General features: G+C 37.9%; 1 protein-coding gene and 1 long non-coding RNA gene across 10 annotated transcripts in view; one reads left to right on the plus strand and one right to left on the minus strand.

Moving 5' to 3' along the window:
- LOC128791963 (uncharacterized) overlaps positions 1-12,981 on the plus strand; it is a 155,633-nt gene that overhangs the window by 141,284 nt on the left and 1,368 nt on the right. For 4 of the 5 annotated variants that reach the window (XR_008432251.1, XR_008432250.1, XR_008432253.1 and 1 more), the window contains 2 exons: positions 9,916-10,004; positions 12,585-12,647. This is a non-coding gene — a long non-coding RNA (uncharacterized LOC128791963). The remainder of the gene's footprint in view (positions 1-9,915; positions 10,005-12,584; positions 12,648-12,981) is intronic. The other variant, XR_008432254.1, reaches the window with a different exon arrangement.
- Positions 5,319-12,981, minus strand: part of COL11A1 (collagen type XI alpha 1 chain) — a 131,754-nt gene continuing 124,091 nt past the window's right edge. For all 5 annotated transcript variants that reach the window (XM_053949936.1, XM_053949938.1, XM_053949935.1 and 2 more), the window contains 5 exons: positions 12,295-12,544; positions 10,541-10,653; positions 9,659-9,727; positions 8,760-8,993; positions 5,319-7,066 (listed from right to left, as the gene is read on the minus strand). In XM_053949936.1, coding sequence (XP_053805911.1) covers positions 6,920-7,066; positions 8,760-8,993; positions 9,659-9,727; positions 10,541-10,653; positions 12,295-12,544 — 813 coding nt within the window. In that variant the 3' untranslated portion in view covers positions 5,319-6,919. The remainder of the gene's footprint in view (positions 7,067-8,759; positions 8,994-9,658; positions 9,728-10,540; positions 10,654-12,294; positions 12,545-12,981) is intronic.

Consider the following 12,981-nt stretch of genomic DNA (forward strand, 5'->3'; position numbering starts at 1 on the left):
GTATCATTTCATACACCATCACAGCTGAGTTGCACTTGGGTAACATGCATCCAAATTTGCTGTATATCTATATGATATATTTATTGTTCTGCATGTTAGGAGGGTATTAAGTAATTGTACTTGCATATGTTTCAGCCCTTAGTTAGCTTTTAAATTTGTAATTTTGCTTTCTTCTTAGTTTTATAGTAGATAATTCTAACCTTCTCATTAAGTTTAATGAGTAATCACATTGGCTCACTGCTGTTTCTCCATGGTACACATGTGCATACAGTCATCAGAAAGATTATGCAAAACGTGAAAAATGAATGCACACATGCAAAACTGCATAATGCATTGAAATAGTCAAGAATCATTTAATCAGGAACATTTTCAGCTATCCTCAGTTCATGTGGACTGTCCATTTAAAATATTTTTATTGTTTTTTTCAGAAATATTTTCATGGGAAGATGTGATGATAGGTCAAATGTGGTTCATCATGATATTGTGGCTTTGGTTTGAGGTCAATGTGTTCAAAAAATGAAATAGGTCAATTTTAAAGGGCAGAGAGAGGTTTCAAAGGGTCAGCAGTGTGAGCTGATCTCCCCATTCTTTTTATCTGACTTTCCTTTCAGAAACAGCTCTCAGTGCTGCCTGGTCTCTATGCTTCTCTGTGGTAGAAAAAGGACACAGAAATTGCCTGTTCCTAATCTAGATGGTCCATACAGGCTTTATATTTTATGAGTCTGGCAGTATGGTAGTATATTGATTTCTGAGCCTGCTCACCCTCCCCCATCATCCATTCTCTCTTCGCCTTAAAAGTTCAACATCTCTTCCCCCTCTTCAGATCTCCTGCGCTTTCCAGTGTCCCAGCAAAATGTGGCTGCTCCACAAGAATAGAGATCCTGCAGAGGAGGCAGTGTCAGGAGTGTCTGAGAGTGAGGCACAGGGATGTGGCTGCAGGCAGTGCTGCAGGTGTTTCCCACACAGGCTTGCAATCTTTGCTGCTCTTCAGGTGTGTTTTTTATAGACCAGTTTTTCTTCTGCCTCCCCACTATGGGGCCAGTGCACCCTGCCTTTGCATTGACTATGAGAAACGAACCTGAGCCCTGCAGAAGCAGCAATCACATGGGATGCTCCCAGACTGCCCATAAAGATTTCTCACCCTCCTGCCCTTTGTTGAGGGAAGCAAGTTCCCCCCTGCTTTCTTATTTCCTCTTTACTCCCCTACTACATTTTCCTCCTTTCTGTTACACATTGAGAACTATTTTATTGTGCCTTTCTCTTCTAGAGGTGCCTTTATTCCACTGTTAGTATTGTACTAATCTCTTGTCTCCCAGCACATGCAAAAACAGTCTTGGTGAGGGTACCAATTTGAGGGATGTCCTTCTATCAATCAAATACTTTCAATGAGTTTGGACAAAAACATCTCATTATTTCAAATGGAAACATCACAATTAAAAAAGGGGGAGAAGTTGGAAGGTGAAATGTTCTTTGTTCTTTTCAGAATTTGGAGTGCTGTGGAAAGTTTTAACAAATTAAAATTCCATTTTTGGTTCTTTCTAACAGTAAACAACTTTGATCTTAATATCTGTGCACTGAACAACTCTGCAGGCTTAGAGCAAAGTGGATATTTCTAAAATCCTTCTGAGGAATGACAAAGGGATAAGTGATCCCTATACATCCAAATCAGAAAGTTACTGAATAGTGAATATTAGGAAGATTATCTTTTTATGCATTTTTCAGAACCTGAGCCCTGACATTGTGCTATTTTATTTTGTGAGCTAATTTGGGCACCAGGACCACAAAGCACAGCTACTTTCTCACCTGAGCTGCCATTGAGATAATATTGTAACAAAACAAAGGCCCAGGCTCAAGAGACTATAAGGATAGAAATAAAACCTTACCTTTTTTTTTTTTTTTTTTTAGTTAATATTTGACAGAGAAAAGCTTTTATGTCTGTAAAAACAACTTCATTCTAAATCTTTCCACCTCTCATTCCACTTATAATATACTTTCCTGCTGTAATGAGGAGGACCTTCTCTAGAAGTCATGCAGCTCCATGATATACCCTGGCTGACTTGTATGGGCTTTCTGAGTAACATTCTGAGTAAACTAACAAATAAGAAATCATTATTTCTGTTTCAGAAACAATTATAGTGTAATGGTTTTATTTTGTTAGTCACATCCTGAGTCTCCTCATTTAGTTAACATTTTTAATTTAAAAACTCAGCTTTATGGCTCTGCTGTAGCTATGTTTACTTTTAACTTGTGCTGGGGAACTTCAGAACTTTCAGGCTGGGCCTCTGAGGCCATGACTCAGTGGCTTTGCACTACTGCAGCCCACAGGGACTAAGGCCATTTTCAAGATCTCTGGCTGTGAAATATTTCAGGTGAGAGGGGAGCTGAGTATGAGGCTCCTGTGTTCATTCCTGATTATTAAGATGACCTCTGGGCGGCCTTGTCCTAGTCCTGTGAACTCAGAAAGGTTCTTTTATTTAACCATTGAAAACACAACAGAAGATCCAGTTTAGAGAACTTCTGGGGCTAGAAAAGAATTAATTTGGTTTCTGTCCAGCATCTTATTGGATGGACTGAATTTTTAATTTTCATCCACATTTTAATCACAGTGCAAGCTGGAGTTCTTTCATGCTTCAGCAAGATTTAGCTACATTGACTTTTTGATGTTAAAAACCCCAATTTCTTAGATTATAATAGGGAGCAGAGGAGGCACTTAGATCCCAGTCCCACTGCTGAGTTTTTAACAATTCTTGTCTGTCTTAGTGAAAATAGGTGTGTTTTGATGGAGATCACTTCTTCCCCCCTTGAGATATTGGAAACAAAGTCAAGGTTTGCCAAAGCTCCCTGGACAACCTAGACAAAACATGTCCATTGTGGGCTTTGGCTGCATCCTCTCTCATTAGAACAGGGCCTTTATTCACAGAGCTGAGAAGGAAACAAGGCCAGTCTTGGCTAGAGCAGAGTGTCAGAATATCTGTAAGCTTGCAGCCTTCCTCACTGTATTAATCTTCAATGTTTTTATTGAAAACAAAATGTATAAATAGCTTTAGAGCAATCTACTCCTTGGCAATAATCTTGGCATTGCTTTTCACTGCACTAACAATGAGCCTCTGATAATTTATATGCTTTCAAAAGGAACACAAATAAGACATGTTTCCAGGTAAATATAATAGACATGACATTTAATATCCCATCTTTGTAATTTTCAATTTTTTTTGGTGCATCTACAATAGAAGATGTTCTTTCGCAGAAAAATGAGTGTGCTTGCAATAGAAAACCAGTGACTATTAAGGCTTCTCCTTCCAGCCATTAGCAGTGAAGATTAATTTTAAAATTAACAAAGCTGTTCCCAAGGGGAAGAATCTTAAGGAGCTCAGTGTCCTTATTCTTTGAAGCTTTGTACCTTTTTGTGTCACAAGATGACTACTGATGTTAGCTATAATGGCTCTCACTTGGACTGGAAAAAAATATCTTCATTGCATTTTATGAAGTTTTCCACAAGATGTGCCAGTCATGGTGAGCACAGTCATGGTGAGAGAGAGGCAAAGAAACTCCACTCATGCACACAGAGCAGTTTCTGCCACTCTAGTCAATTACACTCTGTGTAATTCTGGTCAGAACATTTCCTCAGTCTGGAGTATTTTTGGGCTTGGTTTCCCACGTGCTGAGTTACTCCATTTCCATGCAACACAACCACAATCTGTGTTTGCAGTGAAGAAACCATCTCCAGGATGGCTTTCTGTTTAAAGGGTCTTGAAGCAAACTTTCAAAACAAATTGCCCAGTCTTTAGGTAGGTTTAGGTAGAGTGAACCCTCAAGATCACAGAACATCCAAGTTCTGTTTCTAGATGTAAAATCCAAATGTCGAATAACAATTTTAGTCTTTTTGTGATTTCACAAGTCTTTAATTTAGGGTATGAAGAATATTGATAACTGTTTTATTTTAGGTTTGGCTGAGTGAGGAATTTGGCTTGCATAGTTTTGGTGGTTTGATTTGTTTCTAAGTATTTTATAATACCATATGAATCAGAGGTTTTATGTTTTTATGCTGTTAGAATTTGACTATAGAATCTGAAGCTTTTTTCGTAGGAAGACTAATTTGTGAGTTTTGATGTGAAACTTTTTTCTGTTCTGAAGTGCCCTTTTGGTTTGTTTGTTTGGGTTTTCAGCACTGCTAATTTGGTTTTCTTCTTTCAAGGGAAAACCAAGAGTATAATTTTTGCTTGAAGGGAAGAATACATAATGACATTTTTTCCCCCTTTAATCTGAAACTTGGAGAGAACAAGAGCAGCAGATTGAAAAAGAGAATGGACAAAGAGGAGTTAGATAACAAGCAATGGTGAGATGCTTTCATGACGAGGATAAATAGTAAGGTAAATGGTTAAGGCCTTAAGAAAGGTTAAAGAATAAACCAGATGGGTCCTTGCTGAAAAGAGCAGAAGACTCAAGTTCATTTCCTCCTTTGTGATGTAGCTGACACAAACCTTGGCAAGATGCTTGGACTAATTCTAGATCTGGTTTCATTTGGCTGCTTGAATACATCATTGCATTCTTAGAAACAACATTCTGCTGCAGACTAATCCTGACTGCCAAACTGCAACCACCTTTATTTTTTTACCCTAAAGCACTCAGAAGAGGAGGTATTTTAGATAGGCTTGAACAGGTCAGCTCCTAACTTAACCCAGCCCCCTTGGGCAGGAAAAAATTGCTGCTTCTCTGCCAAACTTATTGCAGCTGCCCTGACATCTTACTTAGACATTGCCAGAGTTCATGAAAAACAAATAGCAGATTAAAAAGAGAGAAGGTTCTTTGGAGAAGGAGGCATATGTCATGTCATTGGACCCATCACTGGTTCTGGTTCCACAGTCTAAAACAAGATGCTGGACATTTTGTGTTCCACTACTTTCTAAGTCTTGGTCTCATTCTTGTGTTCCATTTCCTATTAATAAATAGGATCATTTGCATACCCGATGGAGTCCTACAAGGATAAGCACAAGGCTGAGGAATGGACAGTCACTGTAAGTTGTGAGTGGCTGGGGAAGGAGTGTCAGGCTCCTGTCTTGTGTTTGATGGTATTATCTGGACTGCTGGAGCTATAAATCCATACCAACCACGTGTGAACTTATCCCTGCTGCCTACAGCCAATGGCCAGATCAGCACCCTCTCTGTTAACACTTCTCTTCCCAGTGCTCTTGTCCAGTGCTTGCCAGGACATGTAGTAACATTTCTTTTTTTCAAGCCCGGATGGTCTGGAAGCAGAATAAAGTTATATAGTAATGACAGTGGGTGCATTTTGAACAATGAAATAAGAGAATGACCAATCCAGATAAACAAGACATGATTTTATTAATAAAATTTGTATTTCCCTCTTTGAGGTGACAGTTACAAACTTTGGTTCAAAAATAAAAGAAAATATGAACAGCAAGAAGTTGACTTTTGGAATCTCACTTTTACATGTATAAACGTGCATAAGAAAATACCAGTTGGAAACGAGCCAGCAGAAACTAGTACTATTTAATTTAACAATTTATAAGAAATAGAAACAAACATTTCTTTTCAAGTCTTACATATATTATGAAAAATAATTACAAAAGGATTTGTGTTGTAAAGCTAAAACTTAATTTCTACTTCCAACTACCTCAATAAAATGTTCAGAGGGAAGGCCAAACCATGATGTTTTTTTGGTGAGCTTTGAACAGTGAATTGTCAAATGAGTTTGGGTCAAAGACAGCTCTTTAGGAAGCAGTCCCGCGTATGTTGCTTAGCAACTGTGTAGAATCACATGACCTAGACATATTGCATCCCTGGCCTTCAGGTGGAGTAACAGGAAGAAAAATAATTCATATTAATGGGACGGGCAAACATTGTATAGACTATTCTGTGAAACCTTTAGTATCCAGTTCAGGAAGCAAACATCCATCATTGCTTACACAAACATCTAAGTAAACACTGCAAAAATCCATAAATAACTGTTTCAAATCCAGTTTTTATATTTATGTAGCCCAAATAAGCACAACGGAAACAAATCCAGATGAGATTAAAAAAAAGGAAAACCATATGACTAATTTATTTCACAGATTTTAAAAAGTTCTCTTACACAGAAGTTTGGTTTTTTCTTACATATTTTCCCCACCTAAAAATATAAACTTGTTTATTTTAGGTATATACAGTTAACTTATGAAATTATGGAATTAGAATAGAAAATAAAAAGTCTGAGGTATAGCACCATGGAACACAGCACCTTTGAAAGTGCTTTCATTTCATCACCTAAATTCATTGTCACAGAGTGATCAGCAGAAAGCAGTTGTTTGAGTGTGCTGCTCAAGCTCTTCCAGTTCTGCCACCTTAATTTTACTGGCGACTTCAAATAACAAAGCTCTTCAACAACAATATATACAAAGGGATTTTATTATTAATCAGAAATGGAATTGGCTTCACTGGCAATTACAGTTTTATTTTTTTCAGAATACATACACAGTATCAACAATGTAGTTTGTAATTGTAAAATAAGAGCCAGATGCAATTCAGAGACACATGCAAGTTTCGGAAGTGGACAGAGAAATCACAGTACAGTACTGTACATAGAATAATTACAGTTTATATTAAACACTTTCTAAACACCTCTTTGTTGTAATGGAAGGAGCACCATTGTCGTTGTTTTTTTTTTACAGCACCAGAGGAATCCAAAGGGGGTGTTCCTGAAGTAAGCCCTATGTTGTCTGTCTGTGCCACCGCATCTTTGCAAAATAAGTTTAAGTCATGTGATTCTGGCCCTACAAGGGCAATGATTACTCTCTAGATAAGACATACATACACAGCAAGACATTTTCTATGCCATCCTTATTCAAAACTTGCATGTGGCATGAAGTGGGTTGGTAGCACCAAAGTGCAACATTTGTGTTGATCTGATTTTGTCTTAAGCTTAACCAAGGAAGCAGACAGGACCGACCTCAAATCCAAACTTCTGGTTCTGATCACCAAAGTCATTGATCATCACATCAACTATGGGCACTTGGTCTATTTTGGGCGTGTTGATTTCCAGCACCGTCTTTGCATAGCCCTTTCTTGACTGTTAAAAAAGAGAAGAAGAAAGCCCAAACTGTTACACCTCTCAGCCTTTAACATGCTGTAGGTCTTCATTTTATCTCTGAAGCATAGAATTATTAAATGATTGCACTGTCGTGCACCAGATATTGCAAATCCTAAATCTTATATTTTCTTATGATTTAATTCTAAAAATGTGACATGGAATGTTCTGACTTTAGTTGGAGGATGGCCCATAGGTTTTTTACTTACTAAAGTAGGCCTACAAAAGAAAAATAATCTAAGTTATTTCATGTTTCTTAGAGAATGCTGTAATTCATGTCTATACAATTTAATAAAGAGTAATATTCTCACAGCAGTGCACATATCTCCTGTGGAAAAAAATCACAAATTAGTTCTGAAATGGAGAAGATCCACTTCTAAGAAGAAATACTGTAACTGGCTCACAAACTATTAGAGCATCTAAGAAAGTAGCATTCTGACAGGACTGTCAACTGCTGCACTTAGAAGCCAGCTTTGAAGGCACACCCTTGCTGCCTGAAGAAGACTCTCTAGCTCCTCTATGTATCACTCAGCCCAGTCATCAAATCACTTATCAGCCCTGCACTACCTTTAGATGGTCTCATATCTGCTGAGACCCCTTTCAGCTATACCAGGATCTTGGAGATGAGCATCCAAGCTGACAGCCCTGAGTATTCTCAGTTTACTGACAGTTGCAACTTTCAGCTCTTTCTGGAGCTCTGCGTTTATCCTCTGCGGATAACAAAAGTGAAATGAAAATACAAGGCACATAGAAAGGGTGACATGAAGCAGTTGTGTATTAGTCTCACTGCTGAGAGGAGGTGCTTTGCACCTCCTGAGCTGCATCTCTACCTCAGGTGTATATCCTGGCACTTTCAGGATATGCACTTTCAGGTCTCTAATTCTGTATCTCTGACTGCTCAGAAACTGCCTTCAGAATGCTCCTATATCAAACCCCAAATAAATTAATGCACCTTCAATTGTCATTGTTCTTTTGATGTCTTGGTTTCAAAGGGTTCAATAGAGACTGTTCTATTTCTGAGAAGTGGTAACAGTTGCTATGCCCACAGAGACCCTGAAAGAGGAGTGCTCAGAGAGCTGATGCATGCTTGGACAGCTCTGGGGAGTTTCAGCTAAAGGAGGATTCTGAAAAGCAAAATCCACAAACTTCACCTGGCTTTGAATACACAAAACAAGACAAGGAAATACCAAGTCACATATCAAACTATTAAATTAATTCACTATGTTTGGGTACATACATAAGACTTATGTGATATGTGTTTTGTTGTGTTCGATAACTATTCTATTTGTGTATACCTTGATTTTTAGTATCAGCATATTCTGCTTATAGGCTGCCTCCTCTCATTATCTTTTTTACTTCTGCTCTTTCCTTATACTGTGCTCATAGACAGTACCAGGTAGTCTGATTTCAGCACAGTGGTGCTGACAGCCTGCATCCTTTCCAAGTTTATTCACTTTCTGCTGCTTGGCTTGTGGTTATATCTTTTTTGGTACATAGGTGAAAATTGAATATGGCACTAGTGTACTGTGGTTAAAAAGCTACTAAAAATCAGTATATGACAAGTGAAGTGTTTACAAAGCTTGTCTCAGAAGAAAGCTGTGAAAAAATAGATTTGTTTGATTTCTACTTTAAATGACAGGTTGGTTTTGTAAAGACTCTTTGAAGCTCTACTTACTGCACAGCCATCGTGGAGAGCTTTGATGTAAGGATTGTTGTCATAAGACATTTCTTCATCATTGGATCCTAAGAACCTTAGTGCTTTGTCATAGCTGTCAGAGGGTGCGTCGTGCCAGGCCACAGACTGGTGACAGTTGTAAGTGAAATTTTGTCTGGCAGAGGCACTCAGTAGTTTAAGGAATGTCATTTGGACCATATTAATGGAATTGCCTTCAACATCCAAATAGGAAAGCTGGAAAATATAAAAAGTTAGATGAATATTTATCTGTTTTCTTTGGTATGATGCAAACCAAAATTATTGTTGACAAAAGAGAATCATGTAACTGCCCTTAATAAAAATATCAACCAACACATAACATTTTATGAAGTAAAGGTCAATACAGCTATGACTCAGTAAATAAATTTTCATGATGTAGCAGTATATTTAGGGTGAAGAATTACATATCTCAGCTTCGTTCTACTGGGAAAGAGAGAATTCCTCCTACCTTATAGTGTAAAGCAGCAGAATCTGTTTGGTAATCTGGTTTTAGTTAATCATAAAGTTAGCCAGCCTGCAGCCTCACCTCTGCATACCCAGTATTTTCCCAGTAACCTAGACTGGAGTGGGGGATCTGTGCTCCAGCTGCTTTCCTAAGGTTTGGTGGTGAGGTGTGTCTGACAGGGGCCAGATCCTCACCACCAGCTGTGCAGGTGACCACTGGGATCACTGTGGGATAATACTGACCAGGCTTCTGCTGTCCAGGGGCAAGAGACCCATGTAGCTGCTGTAATATGTAGGGCCAAAGGACTGGGGGTCTTTTCATTATGTACATATTTATAAAATTCCCTGTGATCTGCTGATTGCTGAAAACATGGACCTGATTTGTGAATACAGTTATAATTGGAGTGACAACTTACAAGTTTGCCTCGCTTAAATTCACTAAACCAAGATCCTGGGTTCTCCTTTGGCCACGACGAAATTCTAACCTGTGTGGTCAAACAGCAGAGACAGAAGTATTTGAAACATGTGTTGACAGATATGAAGGTTTTGCATTACTTGGGACAAATAATAAAGAATAATAATACTTAATATAATAAATAAAGATAATAAAGAATGGCTCTTCCTGAAATCTCAGCCACTTTAAAGGTCTGAAATAGAATGTTTTTTCTTGTAGAGAATGCCTTCAAATTAGTGACTTCAAATGGAATTCAAGAGAGAGTTAATTCTATTTGAGGGAGATGGTTGTAATCTGTTAAGAGTCAGGTAAGCTGCTGGTATAAATTGTTGCTGTGAAGTATCTAAATGAGTTTTCACACGTGTTGATGCTAATAGATCCCTGTCATTTAGGCAAGATTTCAGAAAGCCTTCCTCTATACCATATGCCTCAGCAGATGTAATCTATAACAGTGAGTAAGGACACTGTTAATACAGTCTTTACATCTACTTGGCATAGGAATAAATAGATATAAATGAACCCACAAGAGAAACACAGGAAGGTTTAGCTTTTAGGTGACAAATACTAGATCATGTGCTGTAAGTGGCTGCTCAGCTGTGTTGCATTTTGAAATGTGCTGAAATGTTAGCAAGCAGGTGCACAGATTCCCTATTTGAAGTTGAAAATGGTATTTGTTAACTCTACGTAGCATTTTACTGCTCCATTCAAATATATGTAAATGTAAATGTAATTAGAAAGACAGATACATGAAAATGTGGCAATGTAATTATCCTGTTTAGTTTAACATTGTAACAGCATAATAGTAACTGTCAACAGCCAACTGAAAACACAGATTGGTACTTACTCCTTCAGATTTCTTATCTGGGTAGATGCAAGTTTCCCCACCTGCTGTGAAATTGCAGTATACTTTGAAGGAGTCTCCAGAACAGCCCTGGTTAGGATCAATCCAATATTCCCCTAAGACAAATGAGAAAATATTTGCCTTATACAGTAGAAATAATATTCAGAAGAACCAGGCTTTACTGCTACCTAATGGTCCTCCAAAGTTTGCAGGAAATTTATTTTATCTGAATGGTTTAAGTCAGGGAGCAAAATCTGGAATGATTTGCATCCTTATCTGCATGCAAAGGGGTCTGCATGGGGCTTAGTTGGGTTGTAGCTGGCACAAGCACCTAAAGCTTCCACTGAGAGGGATCCACCTCAAGCAAAGACCTTTTTACTCCTGGGTTATGAAGCTGCAACACCAGTGAAGGCTGGGCATGAAACGAGCTGCAGCCCATCCAAGGTCCAGTCAAAGTCAGTGCTTTTCAAAATCTGCTATTCTAATGAGAATGATGATTTCTGTGATGAGGGTTCTTATCTTCAGATGTTTCACAAACAGGGCAGCAAGTGACTTTCTGACAGCTACAGTTCTAATCCAGTTTCAAACAAATAGTGGAGGTTTCAAAGAGAAATGACAAATCCTTTCACCAGTTCTGTCTTCTGAATATAGGGCATAGACAAAGTATTTCTGGGGTTTAACAATTCTGTTGATTTAGGCTGTATATTGAAAACAGTCTTTCCTTTCTGTTCTTATCCCTGAAGAATTTTGAATTTTAATGAACACATTTGATTTTATTTTAACCAAAATAAGATTACTCTTATATGAAGACATCTCTAAAGAAGAAGCAAATACTGGTAAATGCAGAAGGTGAATGTGTTCTGTAAAAACCATTTCTTATTATGGAGGGTACTGAATTGTAAAATATGTACTTTTCATATAGCACATACACTGCTTAACTACTCCTCAAGGCAACCATCTGTTCTTATCTATCTAGAGTGAAAGCAATAAAATATTATTAAACTGTCAAAATCTATTTTTCCTCCTATTTAAAAGCAGAGAAATATTGCTTTGAACTGGGAAAAATATGCATTGCAATTGAAAAAATTATGAAAGGATGAAAATTTAGTGAAGGCTGGCTTTCATTTAAACATCTTCAGAGGGTTAAAATTATTTAGAAGAAAAAAAAAAGAAAACAACAAAGAATAATAAAATCATGATAGTTCTTAGGGACACTGCATGTCTTCATATTACTATGCATTTTATTACACTACTACTTGGTAGCATTAAACAGTACCAAAGAAACTTCCATGCCTCTTTGCTGGTTGATCTAGAATAAACAGTGCTGATGCAGTAGAGAAAATTATTGCTTCCAGGGCTAAAAGACTAGTAAAGTTTTTGAGAATCATTATTGAACATAAATCTCTCATAATACCAGTGCTGTTTCATATTGTTATACTACACTCTTTCATCACACTCCTATTTTGATTGTCCTGGAAATGCAAGGCCCACCTTTCAAAACAACTGCTTTTTATTCATCATTTTAACAGGTTTTAACTCAAAAACCAGATCAGGTTATGTATTTAAAGAGCTTTGACTCTTACCAAGAGAACATGTCTTACACTTTTAAACTTTTATACCTGTAAAAATGGATTCAGTGGGATTGTGTTTGTTGAGCAACTGTATGAGCCACGTACCAATAATGGATTCTGCTGCCAGAGTGCCCTGGCAGAGCCCAGGCTCAGCCCTGTGGCCCGTGCTGTGCACTGTGAACTCACCGTCTGGGAAGTCGGGGTGGCAGAGCTGCAGATCTTTGCAGGTCCGGGCTGGGTTATTCTGAGTGCCCATGGGAAACTTCATGTGCTCAATGTCTTGCTTCAGGGAATTCAGGGAGCCGAAGATCTCCTCCATGCCATCAGAATAGTCCAGAATATTATCACCAGCATCAGATAGCATATAGTCAGGAGATCTTCTTGTCTTCTTGGGTGACTGGATTGGCAGTGGCTGGATTACCTCACCTGGAGGGCCCTAAGTGAAAAATAACATATATAATTATATCTTCTGTTAGTTTTTCAGCAGAAAAAGACCACAGAATGTGGCTTGGAGATGTGTTGAATAGGCTTTCTTCAAGGTATTTATTTCTTTATTTAACTTTTTTTTCTTTTAGATTCATACCTATGTGCTTTGATTTACTTGAAGAAAAAAACAAAAAAGATTGTAAAAGGCCAAACCATTGTTGTGTTCTAAACTCTTCTCACTACATTGTTTTTGGGGATGAGTGTGTTGCCCTCACACAAGTGACACACAGAACTGACTCACAGTTGCCTCTGTATCCCTGTTAATTCCCTCAAGCACAGACATATTCTATGAAAATTGAAAACTCTGGTTGTTTCCTATGATAGAAGTTGAAAATTCCACTTGGGGTCTAGGAAACAATATTTATTTTCAAGAAATTGAAGCACTTC

Source organism: Vidua chalybeata, chromosome 9 (assembly GCF_026979565.1).
Source record: "Vidua chalybeata isolate OUT-0048 chromosome 9, bVidCha1 merged haplotype, whole genome shotgun sequence".
NCBI classification, from domain to species: domain Eukaryota; kingdom Metazoa; phylum Chordata; class Aves; order Passeriformes; family Viduidae; genus Vidua; species Vidua chalybeata.